Source organism: Tachypleus tridentatus, chromosome 4 (assembly GCF_004210375.1).
Source record: "Tachypleus tridentatus isolate NWPU-2018 chromosome 4, ASM421037v1, whole genome shotgun sequence".
Classification (NCBI taxonomy): Eukaryota; Metazoa; Arthropoda; class Merostomata; order Xiphosura; family Limulidae; genus Tachypleus; species Tachypleus tridentatus.
In genome coordinates, this window is record NC_134828.1 from 49,071,313 (window position 1) to 49,084,864 (window position 13,552).

At 32.7% G+C, this 13,552-nt stretch overlaps 1 protein-coding gene across 10 annotated transcripts in view; it reads right to left on the reverse strand.

Annotated features, from left to right (window-relative positions):
* Positions 1-13,552, reverse strand: part of LOC143249085 (NBAS subunit of NRZ tethering complex-like) — a 230,774-nt gene that overhangs the window by 114,109 nt on the left and 103,113 nt on the right. For all 10 annotated transcript variants that reach the window (XR_013027512.1, XR_013027511.1, XM_076498317.1 and 7 more), the window contains 3 exons: positions 10,458-10,523; positions 7,580-7,709; positions 4,727-4,861 (listed from right to left, as the gene is read on the reverse strand). Coding sequence is in view for 8 of the 10 variants with exons in the window: in XM_076498317.1 (XP_076354432.1) it covers positions 4,727-4,861; positions 7,580-7,709; positions 10,458-10,523 (331 nt within the window). In the remaining 2 variants the exon portion in view is untranslated. The remainder of the gene's footprint in view (positions 1-4,726; positions 4,862-7,579; positions 7,710-10,457; positions 10,524-13,552) is intronic.

Here is a 13,552-nt window from a genome sequence, read left to right on the forward strand (position 1 = left end):
TAGGATTCGAACCAACGACCCCTGGATTATGAGGCGATGAGCATCAATGGAAGATTATGATAAATCACCACTTTTAAAAATTAAAAATAACAACAAAAACATTCAAATAAATCTTAACTTTGTATTTGTTTTTTGTCATCATTAATCAAAACTTTCTCATATTTTTTCATTCAAATAAATCAGTGGAAGGTTCAAGGCCTCCATTTTCAGAAATTAAAAAGACAACAACATAAAAACAATCACTAAAAATCTCATAGCTTTTGTATTGTTACTAAAGTTAATTTTACAATTTTTGTCAGTCCAAGTAAATTTGTGAAAATATTTGAAGTTTCTCTATCTTGTGAACTGAGATTAACCTGCCTTGATATTTTCTTGTATTTATTGCTTAAACCCAGTTTTTAAAAGTTTCCTGCCCAAAGTTGTGATTTTATGTTTATAATACTGTCACTCTCAATTTCATTTTGTAAATAAACTTCTTATAAATTTATTTGTCAGCCAGTTTTTTAGAACTCCCTTAGCTGTTACTAAAAACATAACAAGAATTTCAGAAATTTTATGTTAAAAGCTGTATTAACATTTCAGAAAGTAGGTCAATTCATATATGGTGCTGACATCTGGCATTGCAGTTAGGTATTATTGAGAACGAATTAACTTGTCCTTGGCACTGTGTTACTGATCGGCTTGGACGAGTTATCTCGTCTACGGCACTGAATACTAATCTTAACCTATAATTTCTGGGGCAGGGATGTTGCTTTACCTCTCAAGTGAAGAATTTAGGTTTATAATCTTCAGCTGTTTAAATAAGAATAGAGTTTGTTACATTATGTGCTTTTAAAGGTAAGGGAGAAGGCTTATCTTCTAGGGTATTGCTTGCCTTCTCTTCTTAATTCTGGTGACTTGCATGCAACTTTCTTTAACTTTTGGGTTGAGTTCCTGGGCCTGTAATTCTGAGGTTGTATCTCAAGACAGCTGGTATGAGTATTAAAACGTTTATTATGATAAAGTAGAGAACAATGTTTTGACCTTCTTAGGTAATCTTCAGGTTAATAAAAAACCAGGAATTATGAAGAAGATATGGAACAAAGTTCAACCAATGGTTCAAGAATATGATGCTTTTAATGTGGAATTACAGGGAGTCAAGGACCATTTTCCATGATTATGGAAGTTAATATAATTACCACATTGAAAAGTCATGCCCAATACAACCAAATAGTGACGTGTCATCTCTGAACCAGAATTATGAGGAAGATCCCACCAAACATCTGGGAAAACTGTCCAGGTTTAGGGAGGGGAATATCCAGTTTTACTTTCTTCTCCTTGAAAAATGAAGGGAGAGAATATGTGTTGTAGAGTCCCAAAAAACAATGCTTTAGAGACAGCATAATATGGTTAGCCACATTCTTAATTTTGAAAGGCAAACCAACCTTTATTTGTTCAATTCAGGTGCTAGCATGAAGACCCATCCAATCCTGGCTGAGAGCATACACACCCAAAGCCAGAAGGTTAGGTATAATAAATAAGAAGGACAGGAGTTGAGCATCCCAGGCTGTGGCAAAAGCATTGAGATCAGATGTTCAGAGACCTGAGCAAATCCAATAAAAAATTTAAGGATGAAACATCTATCCCATGAGAAGAGCTCTGTTTGGATAAGATAACTGATTGGCTACTAAAATTCATTACATCTGAAACATGTCAAGACAAGATAACAATCTGATGTTTGCGAGTTCAAAAGAGAAATTTCAATGTTTGAAAGCAAAGGGAACTGGAATGAGTGCCCCTCACTTTGAAAGGTACAAGATTACAGTGAACTATCTTAGTATTAACACCATTCCTCACAACAGATTGAAGCTGTGTCATAGCTCATGGAATTGCTAGAAGCTCTAATAGATTGGTGAAGAAATGTTTCCTTTTCTGTCTATAGGCCTATTCTCCATACAAGCTCTCCAACTCTGGAGAGAAGAATTTGTGAAAAGATGTATCTCTGTACATGGGGGTAGAAAAGGAGCATTGACTGTTGTGTTCTCCCTCTCCAACCATGAGTGAAGATAAAGTGGAAGGCAACAAGACCACCAGACAATCTAATACATCTGTGCATACATTCCACTAGTCCTGTAATGACCAATGGAGGGTCTGGAAATGAGCCCAATATAAAGGAATGAATGATTCTAAGGATGTACACATCTCTAAAAGAGATAGAAATGCAAGTGCTGGTGGAGGAAGAGAAAAAACTGTATTTGAAGAACTACCCTTTCCATAGTCTGAAGGCATAAAGCAGAAGGTGGGGCCCAACACAGTCTGAAATTGAAAAACATCTATAAATGTACAAGGCACTGTGTGAAAATAACAACAGACTTCTATTTGATAAGAAACTCAGGTCTCACAGATTCTGATAACAGAGTTTGAGCATGAAGTTCTATCAAGTAGCAGGAAAATCAAAAAGAAGCCAGTCGTCCATGTAATGGTGAGTATGAATGCTCAATAAGTGAAATTGACACAAAAAGGACCTGATTATCTGGAACAAAAAAATGTATTGAAAGTGTAGGTTATTGTCATGCATGAAATGGAGACAATGCTGCAAAATCTCTATGACTGAAAGATACAAACAGACATCAACAACACTGAATTTTGTTCTCTATAATCCAGGTGAAAAAAACCCACTAAAGCAAAAGAAATGATTCCACTGAAAACCAAGAAGGAAACAACTGAAATGAGAAAAGTCAATTACAGGTCATAAATCACCTGTCTATGTTAGTATTAAAAACAATAATGACTACCAACCCTCAAGAGAGAAGTTAATGCACACTATGGCCCCTTTGTGTCGATGATCCTGAATGGCTTGAGCTTGATGGTTGGATGTAATAGAGTCCTTTTAGTATGAGAAACAGTGGAGAAGGGGAAGTGAACTAAATGACTAATCCTCTTCTGAGAACTTGAATGTTCCAGTGATCTGTGGTGAAGGTCAAACACAAACCCTCTGAGTTGATATCTCACAGGACCTGACCTATGAGGCAGTCACTGGTACTGTATTTTGCACTCCACTCTAGGTAACGTCAGAATTGTCCTTGTATTACAATGGATTATGATGCCAAATTTCAAGATATTGAAGCTTGAACGAGAGATACAAGAAACTGTCCTGTAGAATATATTTGGGACAGTCAAGAAGCCAGGGTAAAAAGGGATTCCATGGAATCAGGAATACCAGCAATAAATTACTGTCTGAGAAAAGAAATTTCTCTGAGATTTCTAAGGACAAAAGCATGAAGGTGAACTCCCTCTAGCAAGATTTTTATCTACATAAAAGATACCGAGGAGAAAGCAGAAAGCACAACCAAAGTAGAAACCAATAAATGACTCTGACCATTTGAAAATTGTGCAGAAGATTAGTGATAAGCTTCAAACATCGGCTGCAAAGATGATAAGAAAATGCAAAACTGTTGTGATAGACAAATTTTAGAAAATTGATTGAGGTAAACTGATAGGAAGAAAAGGATCTAACTTCTGAGAGTCCAAATAAGGGTTCTCAAGGCAATGAAAAGCCAAGGCATGGTGATTCTATCAATAAGGAGGATAAGTCACAGTAGCATCATTTTTCAAATAATCAGCAAATCTCCTTACACACACAGTAATATCTAGTAAAAGAAGAGAAACTAAGTAATCAGATGAATAATTTTCCCCCAGTAAAGGAGGAGGAGATTCACGAGCTTATGAAGAAATACTCAAAACATTACAAACCTGATGTACTAGTTGCAACTAAGGTACAGGAGGTAGAATATCTGATAAAGGCTTCTCCATTTTCTGCCTGAGCAAAGTAAAGTGTCAGAAATATAGAGTACACCCTTAATCCCCCACAAATTCAGATTTAGAGCTAATAGGAGAAAAAATATCATACTGTACATAAAACTTTACCTTTCTGCATATGAAGAACTAACTTTATGCCCTTCATGAAAATTGCCCCTCATCCCTAATATCTTGGTAATGCTAAATGCATCAGGTAGAAGAGAAGAAGCATAGGCAACTCTGTCTCAAATGTGAACGTGTTTATTCATGTTAAATAGATGTCTCCATTTTTTTCAAGTAAAATAAAAAGAATAAACAAAATCTGCTATAAAAGATCTAAAGGAAACCCAAAAGAAAATGTAAAAACATAATAATGATCTTAAAGAGAAACCTGCAGTAATCATGTAAAACCATTACTGTCATTTCTACTGTCCAGAAAAAGTGAATAAAAAAATAATAATAGGAAGCTTCTATGCAGATCTGGTACAGAGGGCTTACTGACATAGGTGGAAGTAGTCACAAGATTAAAATTGTTATGAATGATATAGTGAGGTATAAAGACTGAAGCAAATGAGGTGTAAGTCATACCAATGTTTATATGGGAAGAAAACAGAAACTTTCATTGAGTGTAGACTAAAGTATAAGAAAAGGTGTGTTTAAGAAGTGAATTTTAAGTTATCTCCTTTAATATTTACATGACAGAGATAAATTTTAAAGCAGTATTTTTGTTATTGCTTTGTTTATTAAACAATATGATTTAATCTCAAGTAACTCAGAATTATTGGTGGATTGTACTTGTTGGTTGCAAAATTATTTGCCTCAACTCCACAGAGAGCTCACAGTACAGAAATAAATAAAATATTTTTTTCTCTTTACTTCTATCATTAAATATACTTATATAACAGATACAAGCTGATTTTATAAAAAAGTTTAAGGAAGGAACATTTACCATAGACATCATAAGGTTTAGTTTTTCTATACTGTTCATCTTTTCTAGCTCTTCAAAGGATAATTTTTTGTCCATATGACAGCTGTACACCAAGGTTTCCATGGTTTCCAGGTCATCAAGAAGTTTTTCTAATCCCTGAATATCATCCACATAATATAAACACTTCTTCTAAGTAAATAATATATCAATGCTTGGATAAACAAAAACAAATACTGAGATTACTGTGCCCTGGTTTGTTTTCTCTTCTCAATAATGTACCTCAACTCTATAAATACTTTTTTTACAGATTGTAACAGTTCCATAAGATGTTGTATCTTAGCTCCATTTATAATGTTTTAGACTAAACACTGAAAAATCCTCACATGAAACAGCTTGAAAGTGAGATATACTCTTAGAAAGGAAATACAACATAAGGAAAATTAAGTGAAGATAAAAGAAATACAGTAAAACTTGTCTAAGGTGGAACCACGTGGAACCGAGTAAAATTTATGGCTTAAGCAGGTTTTCTGGCTTAGACAGTGAACATGTGTTTCCTCAATTACATATAATTTTTGAGCAGAACATTATACTTGCTTAACTTAAGGGAAGTAACAAGTTTGTGAATATAGTTATTATACTGTTTATGCTATATTTATTAGAATAAGAACAAAAACAGACATTCAAAATATACACAAGTACACAATATCTTAATCAAATTTATTTGAAGAAAGTGTCCAATTTCAACTGTTTTGTTTTTTAATGGGCTTTCTCATACGATTAAAATATAATACCAATTCTACAACCTTTTCATGAAGTTCATTTTCCCCTTCATTTTTACATATAATTTGATAGCATTAATATGACTTAACACTTGCAATGAACTAGGAATTCCCTATTTCCTCACTATCATTTAAAATTAGGAAAGAAAGGAATTTATTTTTTCATCAGAATTATTTAAAGTAGAATTTTGCACTTAAAAGGCAAATATATTTCTATAAATCATGAATCTAATTAAACTGCAAAAATAATGATGGCAGAAAAAAGAACAGAATATATTTAACCAATACTCCCTCTAACAAAATGTCTGAGAATTTATTAATATTTAAACAAATTATTAATAAAACAGGGATTTATTACTATTTAAAGAAATGAATAATTAAATAAGAAATTAATATTTAACCAAAAACATTTTTTCTGCCTTACTCAGGTTCTAATCCTACTTGTTGATAGAAGAGGTAGGCGAAAGATAGTTTTTCGTCACGTTACACTGGTAACGTACATTTTGCATTTGTATATGTTTGTTTCTTTATTTGGTATTTGAGTGTTTTCGTTGGTTATGTTGTGTTTATTTGACTTGCAGTGTTCGAAAACGTGTGAAAGTGACATTTTATGTTTGAATCTGGTTTCCGTTTGTTTCTCCAATATAGTCGTGGCAGTTATCACATTGTATTTTATAAATAATGTTGGTATGGTGTTTGTCAGTGTAGTTTTTACATAGTATAGTAGACTTCAGTTTCATGCCTGGTTTTTGAATAAATGTGATATTAACTGGAGTGTCGTATTTTGTTACTAGTTTTTGCCAAATGTTGGTTATTTTTCTGCTGATGTCGGGGAATAAACGTGGTGATGTAAATGTCAAAACGAGGATATTTGTCGGCATTGTAACTCCATCTTTGTGAGTGGAGATGTACCTCACTGCAGAAACTCCTTGAGTGAAGAAACCAGCAAGAATCTCTGACTCGGGGACATTCTTCAAATCCCTCTGAACAATAACTCCTCGTGATGAATTCATGGTAGCATGAGGGGTAACCTCAATACGTACATCCCCAATTGCCTTTGAATTCAAGAGGAGTTCACTGTGTTGGGATGTGGATGTTTGAACCATTATGTCTCCAGATCAAAGCTTCTTTACTGACTTTGGAGAGCCAGCAAGTCCCTCTAGTCCCTTCTGAATAAAAAAGAGGGGCATTTGCCCTAAGGGTTTTTCTGAAAGAGAATGTAATATAAAAAAATGAGGTACGTGTATTACAGATGTTGAAGATTGCTGCTCAGAGTCTTCAAGACATGGTCATTTACCTATTGACTGTTTTTTCACTATTTTATTTAAATTTTTCGTAGGAGGATCTGTAGGAAAAAAGGAAAATTTCGGTACCCACCGACCCTACCCACCATGGAGCCCTACGAGGGGATGCACTACAATGTCATGCAAGGACATTGCAGCAGAGCCAGGGTTTCATGAGCACTATACCCAAACACCAGCATCAGACACAATGTCCACAACACCTGCTGAGAACTTCCAACACTGGTACTTGGTTGACTCTAGCCCAAGTGGACCAGCCAATTGACCCAAGGAGGGCCACCCAAAGGCTGCCCATCTACAGGAATTCAAGGCTAAAGTGGTGTGTTAGGGTTGGACCCCTCAACCACCAGGATCCTCACCTCCCCTTCACAGGTCGCCACACACGACAAACATGTGGGTGAATGTTTAGATCCCAGAGGAGGTAGCCAGAAAGAACAGAACTTCCCTGGGAGGTCCTCTCACCATGTACAGGAATTCACACAGAAGGGTAAACAAAGTGTATACATACATATACATATATATATATATAGACACACACATATTAAGTTATATAACAAAGATACTAATATTACGAGAACTAGCTATAATCAAACCATACATAATGAATACACTAATATCACTCAAACAATATACATCACATTAAACTTAACTTGCACAAAATGAATGAATATGTTTTATACATAACATTATGTATGAAATCCTTCACAATCTCTTTATAATACTTACATTAAAAAAACATATAAAACAAGCAACTGTACAAGATTCTGTGGCCAGAAACAACTGTTATTACACACCTTTACATTTCTTTCAAGTCCAAGCTGAACAAGCTCAAGAGCATTATCAACTAGCTGACTGTACTGTTCTATCTGTCTAGCTCTTTCATCATACCACTGAGTAAGTAGGTCTTTTGTCAGTTTTTCCATACTAGTAACATAAAAACAACAATAAGAAATAAAAACTTACATTTTACTGAAATTTCTGTTATTTTGGAGCATTTTCCATATAATATTTACAAAGTATAATTACATAAAATGTAACTTAAAAATACATATTGTCATTGCTTCATAATTTACAGTGGTTCACTGTTTATTGTAAAATCCTTATTTTCAATTATTAACTAAGACAAATAGAAGTTTTACGAGTATTAAATTCTACTCCTAAACTTTTAAGAAGATAGTTTTTGGAAATACTAATCTTTATATTAATAGTCTTGTACATAATTTGAATCGCATAAAATTCTAATTTATAAAACATAAAAATTAAAGTTGAAATACAACAGTTTTTCATAGCACGAAGATCATTATAAGCTATTTGAAAATAAAACTAGTGGTGTTCCTAATGCTTCCAAGTGTGAAATGTTAATATTTTCCTTACTTGAAAATGTATTTCTTATACATATGCACCTCTCACACAATTAAGCTATTTTCCATGTGCATCTGCCTTAGAGATTTGTATGACACTGGCCTTTAGGCAACTTAATCTCATGAAATTTCTAGTGAATTGTTATACTGCATAATGATGTTATTAAGCATTTAAACTTCCCACTATAACTCCCTCTCTGCTTTTCATTTATGAATCATCATTTTTTGATGATGCAAGAAATACTAATTCCATTAATGCATATGGATCCAGAATTTTGGAAAATAAATATACATTGGGAGGCACCACCAGCCACAGTCACATGAAAAAATGCTGTAATAATAAAAGAGAAATGTATTCACTTGTCTAAATGTAGTGAGTAGACTATAGAATGACTAACAGAGGAAGGAAGTAACCTTCAGTAGATGAGACAGTCAGATGGTAAAGTTAATGTGACATGAAGACAGAACCAAGACTGACTCAACAAGACAGATACTACCAAGAGAGAGACATGACAACGAATGTTTCCACTCAAGGCTGGGACCTGAAGTAAAGGGATAAAACTAGATGAAAGCATAAATAGCCAGGGTCGAGGGTCAGGGAACAGCTGATCAGAAAAGAGATAGATTGGAAATGAGAGTGGTTGCAAGGCATTGATGAGTGATGTCCCCGAAAGAGAACACCCAAACACTATGTTTGATTGACAACTGAAAGTTTGAGTATGCTGATATGGAGAGAAGACTCATCCTGGTCCATGAGCCAGATGTTAAACTTTCAGGTTGTTAAAAAAAATAATGGTGGATTTTTATACTAAAATTTTAGTCATTTATAGGGATAAGAAACCTGTCTCTTTTATGACTTCATATATACCAATGAAAAAAACTAAAGTTTTCTTCTACTCATTAGTACTTTTATTCTTTACTAAAACTTTATTTCCAATATTTCAGACACTTACAATTATTGATGGAAAAAAAAAATTGTGCATTATTTTTTGCACAAATTCAAACTTGGCCATAATACATTGCAAACAGCTCATAATTTCAAACCAAGCATGGGGAAAAGGAACAATCTTCAAACATACAGTACAGAGTTGGTTCCAAAAGTATCATAATGGAGATACAAGTCTTGAAGATAAGGAGGGCAGAAAACATCCTTTTGCTGTTGAAAACGAACAACTGAATTAGTGGAAAGAAACCCTCACCAAACTGTTCAAGAAATGGCACAAGAATTGGGTGTTGACATTTCCACAATTTCAGACCATCTCCAGCAAATTGAAAAAGTGAAAAAGCTTGACAAATGTAAATCAGAAAAATCACCATCTTGAACTGTGCTCTGTGCTGATTTTCCCCAACAGAAATGATCCATTTCTTGATTGAATTGTCACCTGTGATGACAAGTGGATACTTTACAACAACAGCAAGTGATCTGCACAATGGTTCAACTCTAACAAAGCTCCAAAATTCTTCCCAAAGTCAAAATTGCACCAACAGAAAATTACGCTCACTGTATGGTGGTCTACAGCCACTATTATCCATTACAACTTGCTTGACCAGGGCCAAAATATCACTGCAGATGTTTACCGTCAAGAACTGGAAGAGATGCAGAGAAAGTTACATGAAAAAAAATGCCAGCAGTAATCAATCAAAGAGAACCAATCTTGCTTCATGATAATGCTCGGCCATACATTGCTGAAATTATGCTCCAATGCTCAACAAATTGGTCTATCAAGTATTGCCACATCTTCCTTAGACCTGTCATCCACTCACTACCACTGTTTCAAGCATTAGGATGACTTTTTTAAAAAAAAGATTCAATATCAGAGCAGCAGCAGAGAATGGCTTTAAAAATATTATGAGTTCTAGGACTTCAGAGTTTTATCATTATGGCATAAATAATCCCAGTAAAAAGACAGTCTCCAAACACTAAAAACCTCTCATGTAATAGGAGTAGGATAGGTAAAAATCTTGGATATCAGAATATAATAGATGGGAAGGGTTAGAGGAACATAACTGATCAAGGAAGTATGTCACCCTCCAATTAGTGGAGGACTTTTGCTGCATAATAACATCATTACTCAGTAAGGCAATTCAAGAGTAATCCCATGAAATTATATAGGAGATACTTTATGACTAGTGGCATGTGAATATTTAAGGTAGACACACAGATAAAAAAGCTTGATTGTGTGAAGAGATAGGTATCATCTCAGTAAATTATTTTTGTCTTTTCCTATTAATATTACATTTTCAAAATACTATGTACAGATGCACGAGCCTCTTTAGACCTCTGAGTATAAAGGAAGTTAAATTTTCATACCAAAACTTCTGAAGTTCAGGGTGATCTTCATAAAACTCCACAGCAAAGTCAGGTGAAATTAATTCTCTAAGAAAAACAAAAAGTTAATTACTTCACCTAATGAAATATTAATACTTCATTATTTAGATTGAAACCTAACATATGGTTTAGTTTTTAATAGTGTAATATATTGGTTTACAAAAAGAAAATAAAGGAGAGACCTCAAAGATTATTGATCATATGGCTATAGGATTTTTTTTTGTAAATGTAAAAGTTTTGTTTTTCTTCTATCGGCATATAAAACAATAAATAGAAAAAATTTCTTAAATTTTACAAAAATAAATATCACGAAGACAATGCGAGAGTTATAATAAGCACTATCTGTAAAAGTGAGCTAGATATTCTTTGAAAATCTCTAATCATGGGCAAGCATTGGAGGACCATAGGAATGTCACCAATATTCCTTGATTGTTCTTCTCTCAGTGAAAACATTTAACCAAAATTCTTTGTTCTTTTTTCAAAGTAAGTACAAAGCTATACAATGGGCTATCAAACCTGGTTTATAGCATTCTAAGTTCATAGATAAATTACTGTGTCACTGGGAGGACAACCACAATGTACAAAACTTAAACAGCCTTTCTAAACAGTATCTAGTTGCAGATCAAATATTCAAATAATTTCATTTTATTTCATATAATTTTTTAGATTGTGAAAGTTACAAAATTTTCTTGTGAGGTACCTCTTTTAAAAACAAAGATATAAAAATACTTCCTTTCATCCTAGAATTTCAAGTTTTTTACTGTTAATCAGGTTCGATTTGATACATCTAATCGATTTAAACTTGGCTGATATTCACTTCTTTTGACATTCTATTTAACCAATTTAAGTAGTCACCACTTCCAGCTATATACAGTATAAAACACCAAATAAACTGACATCAATCAGTGATTTAAGACATGATCTTTTAAAATGATGTCAGGTCAAGCTAGATAACAATAATCTAGGCTGACTTCAATTTATATCTAGCAAATGTAGCTTCTCTTCAAAAATAATAATTTATTTATGTTCAGTGTTTAACCCTTTCAATATAGGTACCCTTTAAAAACATTTCTGCACAAGTCACTGGGTGACATTAAATATTTAATTAAGCATCTTTACTACCAATGTATGTGAATAAAATTATGAGTTCGAGGACCTCAGAGTATTATCGTCATGGCATAAGTAATTCCAGTAAAAAGACAGGGTCTCCAAACATTAAAAACTTCTCATGTTATAATTCAACTTTTATATTACACAAGTTTTAATCCTTTACTTCAAAAGAAACCTTTATAAAAACTACTCAAAGCTTTAGATGTATTGTCAGGTGACCCACACTTTATGAAAATTCTCTTCTTAGGCACTCTGTATCTTCAATAATATAATGCCACTTGTTGTATGTCTAGATATTTACTTAACCTATTGACATGTACATTTTATAGTTTTCTGGATGAATGGGGTTGAAACAAGTATTAAATTTTGTCTACCATTCAACAGATTTGTTTAAAGCTTTATAGCCTACATATAGAGGTTACATACACATACACAAGTATATAGTCATTAGAAATACCTCATTTTACACTATAATTCAACAATTGTAACTTTGAAACTGGCATAGATTTTTCATCATGGAGTACACATAACTGCCTCTAGTATGGCTGGCAGCTTGACTGACCATAGCACTTACAGTTGTTCCTAACCTAAGTATGTTATAGTTAGAGATACAGTTAAATTGTATTTTAGTTTCACTTTTGTATTTTAATATGCATGATTGAAAAGTTTACATGTTTTTAAATACAACTCATACTTTGTGTCAGTTTTCAATGCTTGCAATATTAAACGGTGTATAAAAATTTTGCTGTAAGGTTTCACTTCTCTGTCACTTTATAATAAATTATAAAGGACAAAAAAAGAAATACTTTAAAAATAAACTGTAATAAGAGAAAGACTTGAAATTACAAATATAACCAAAAGAAGATCAATAAACATAAATGCAAAAATTTAAAAAGATATGTATTTTTTATATATCCATATTTTAATAATTTTATTACATCATACATTAATGATAATAGCTAGTTAGTGATATGATAGAGAAAACAAGAAGCAAAATATAAGCATTTACCTTGTAAAACTTTTGCTATTCATTTAGGACATTCTAAAAGTTATGTAAATAAAATATGAAAACTATAAGATGAACAAAATTCATTTTATACTTGAAATAAAAATCACCTTGCACACAAACTATTCAGGATTTGGGTGGAAATAACTACTATAAATAAATATATATATCTTTATTAGAAAGACATAATTAAAATAATGTCATTTTTGTGTACAAGATACTTATGATCTTTAACAAAATATTACCAGATTTTGTGAGAATATCACAGAGTTACCATATGTATTGTTGCATAAATGTTCTTTCCTAGTTAAGGTGATGTAAAATGCATCACCATATTGAGTGTTAACAATAAAATAAGGATTTGACACATCAAAATATTTTGCAGTCACCTACTTTCTAAACCTTATTAAGGTCACCTGAGGTCATATCTGTGAATAAATTTGAATAAATATCACTTTAACAAAACCATTTTTAAGAATAAAAGGAATTTTTAAAGAAACTGCTAAAATATTCCCAGATCTAAGTAACATGTGATGTTCAGTGTCTTAAAGCTTCTAGCAATGAAATAAAACTAGTAATATTTCTGTTATTAATTGTCAAATAACCAAAACAACTATATTAAATATTGTCATAAAACCTCATATTTTCTCTGACCAACCAGAATATACAAATCCTTGTGGACTGAAAAACACAGACAGAAAAAGAAGAGTAACAGAACTTCTGCACAGTTTATCAAAAGTTGAATAAAAATCAATTAAAATGTATTTATACAAGCAAGAAAAAAGTACCTTTGCTTTTACAAAATATAGAGAAATACTTAATCAATACCAAGGTCATCAACTTTAAATAAATACAAATTGAGTTAGAATACCTCTCATGTACTTTATGCAATTCTTGCAGGTAAAAGGACATTATTTCAGGAAAGGTATTGAACTGTAAATTGAATTCCAAATTTGAGTAC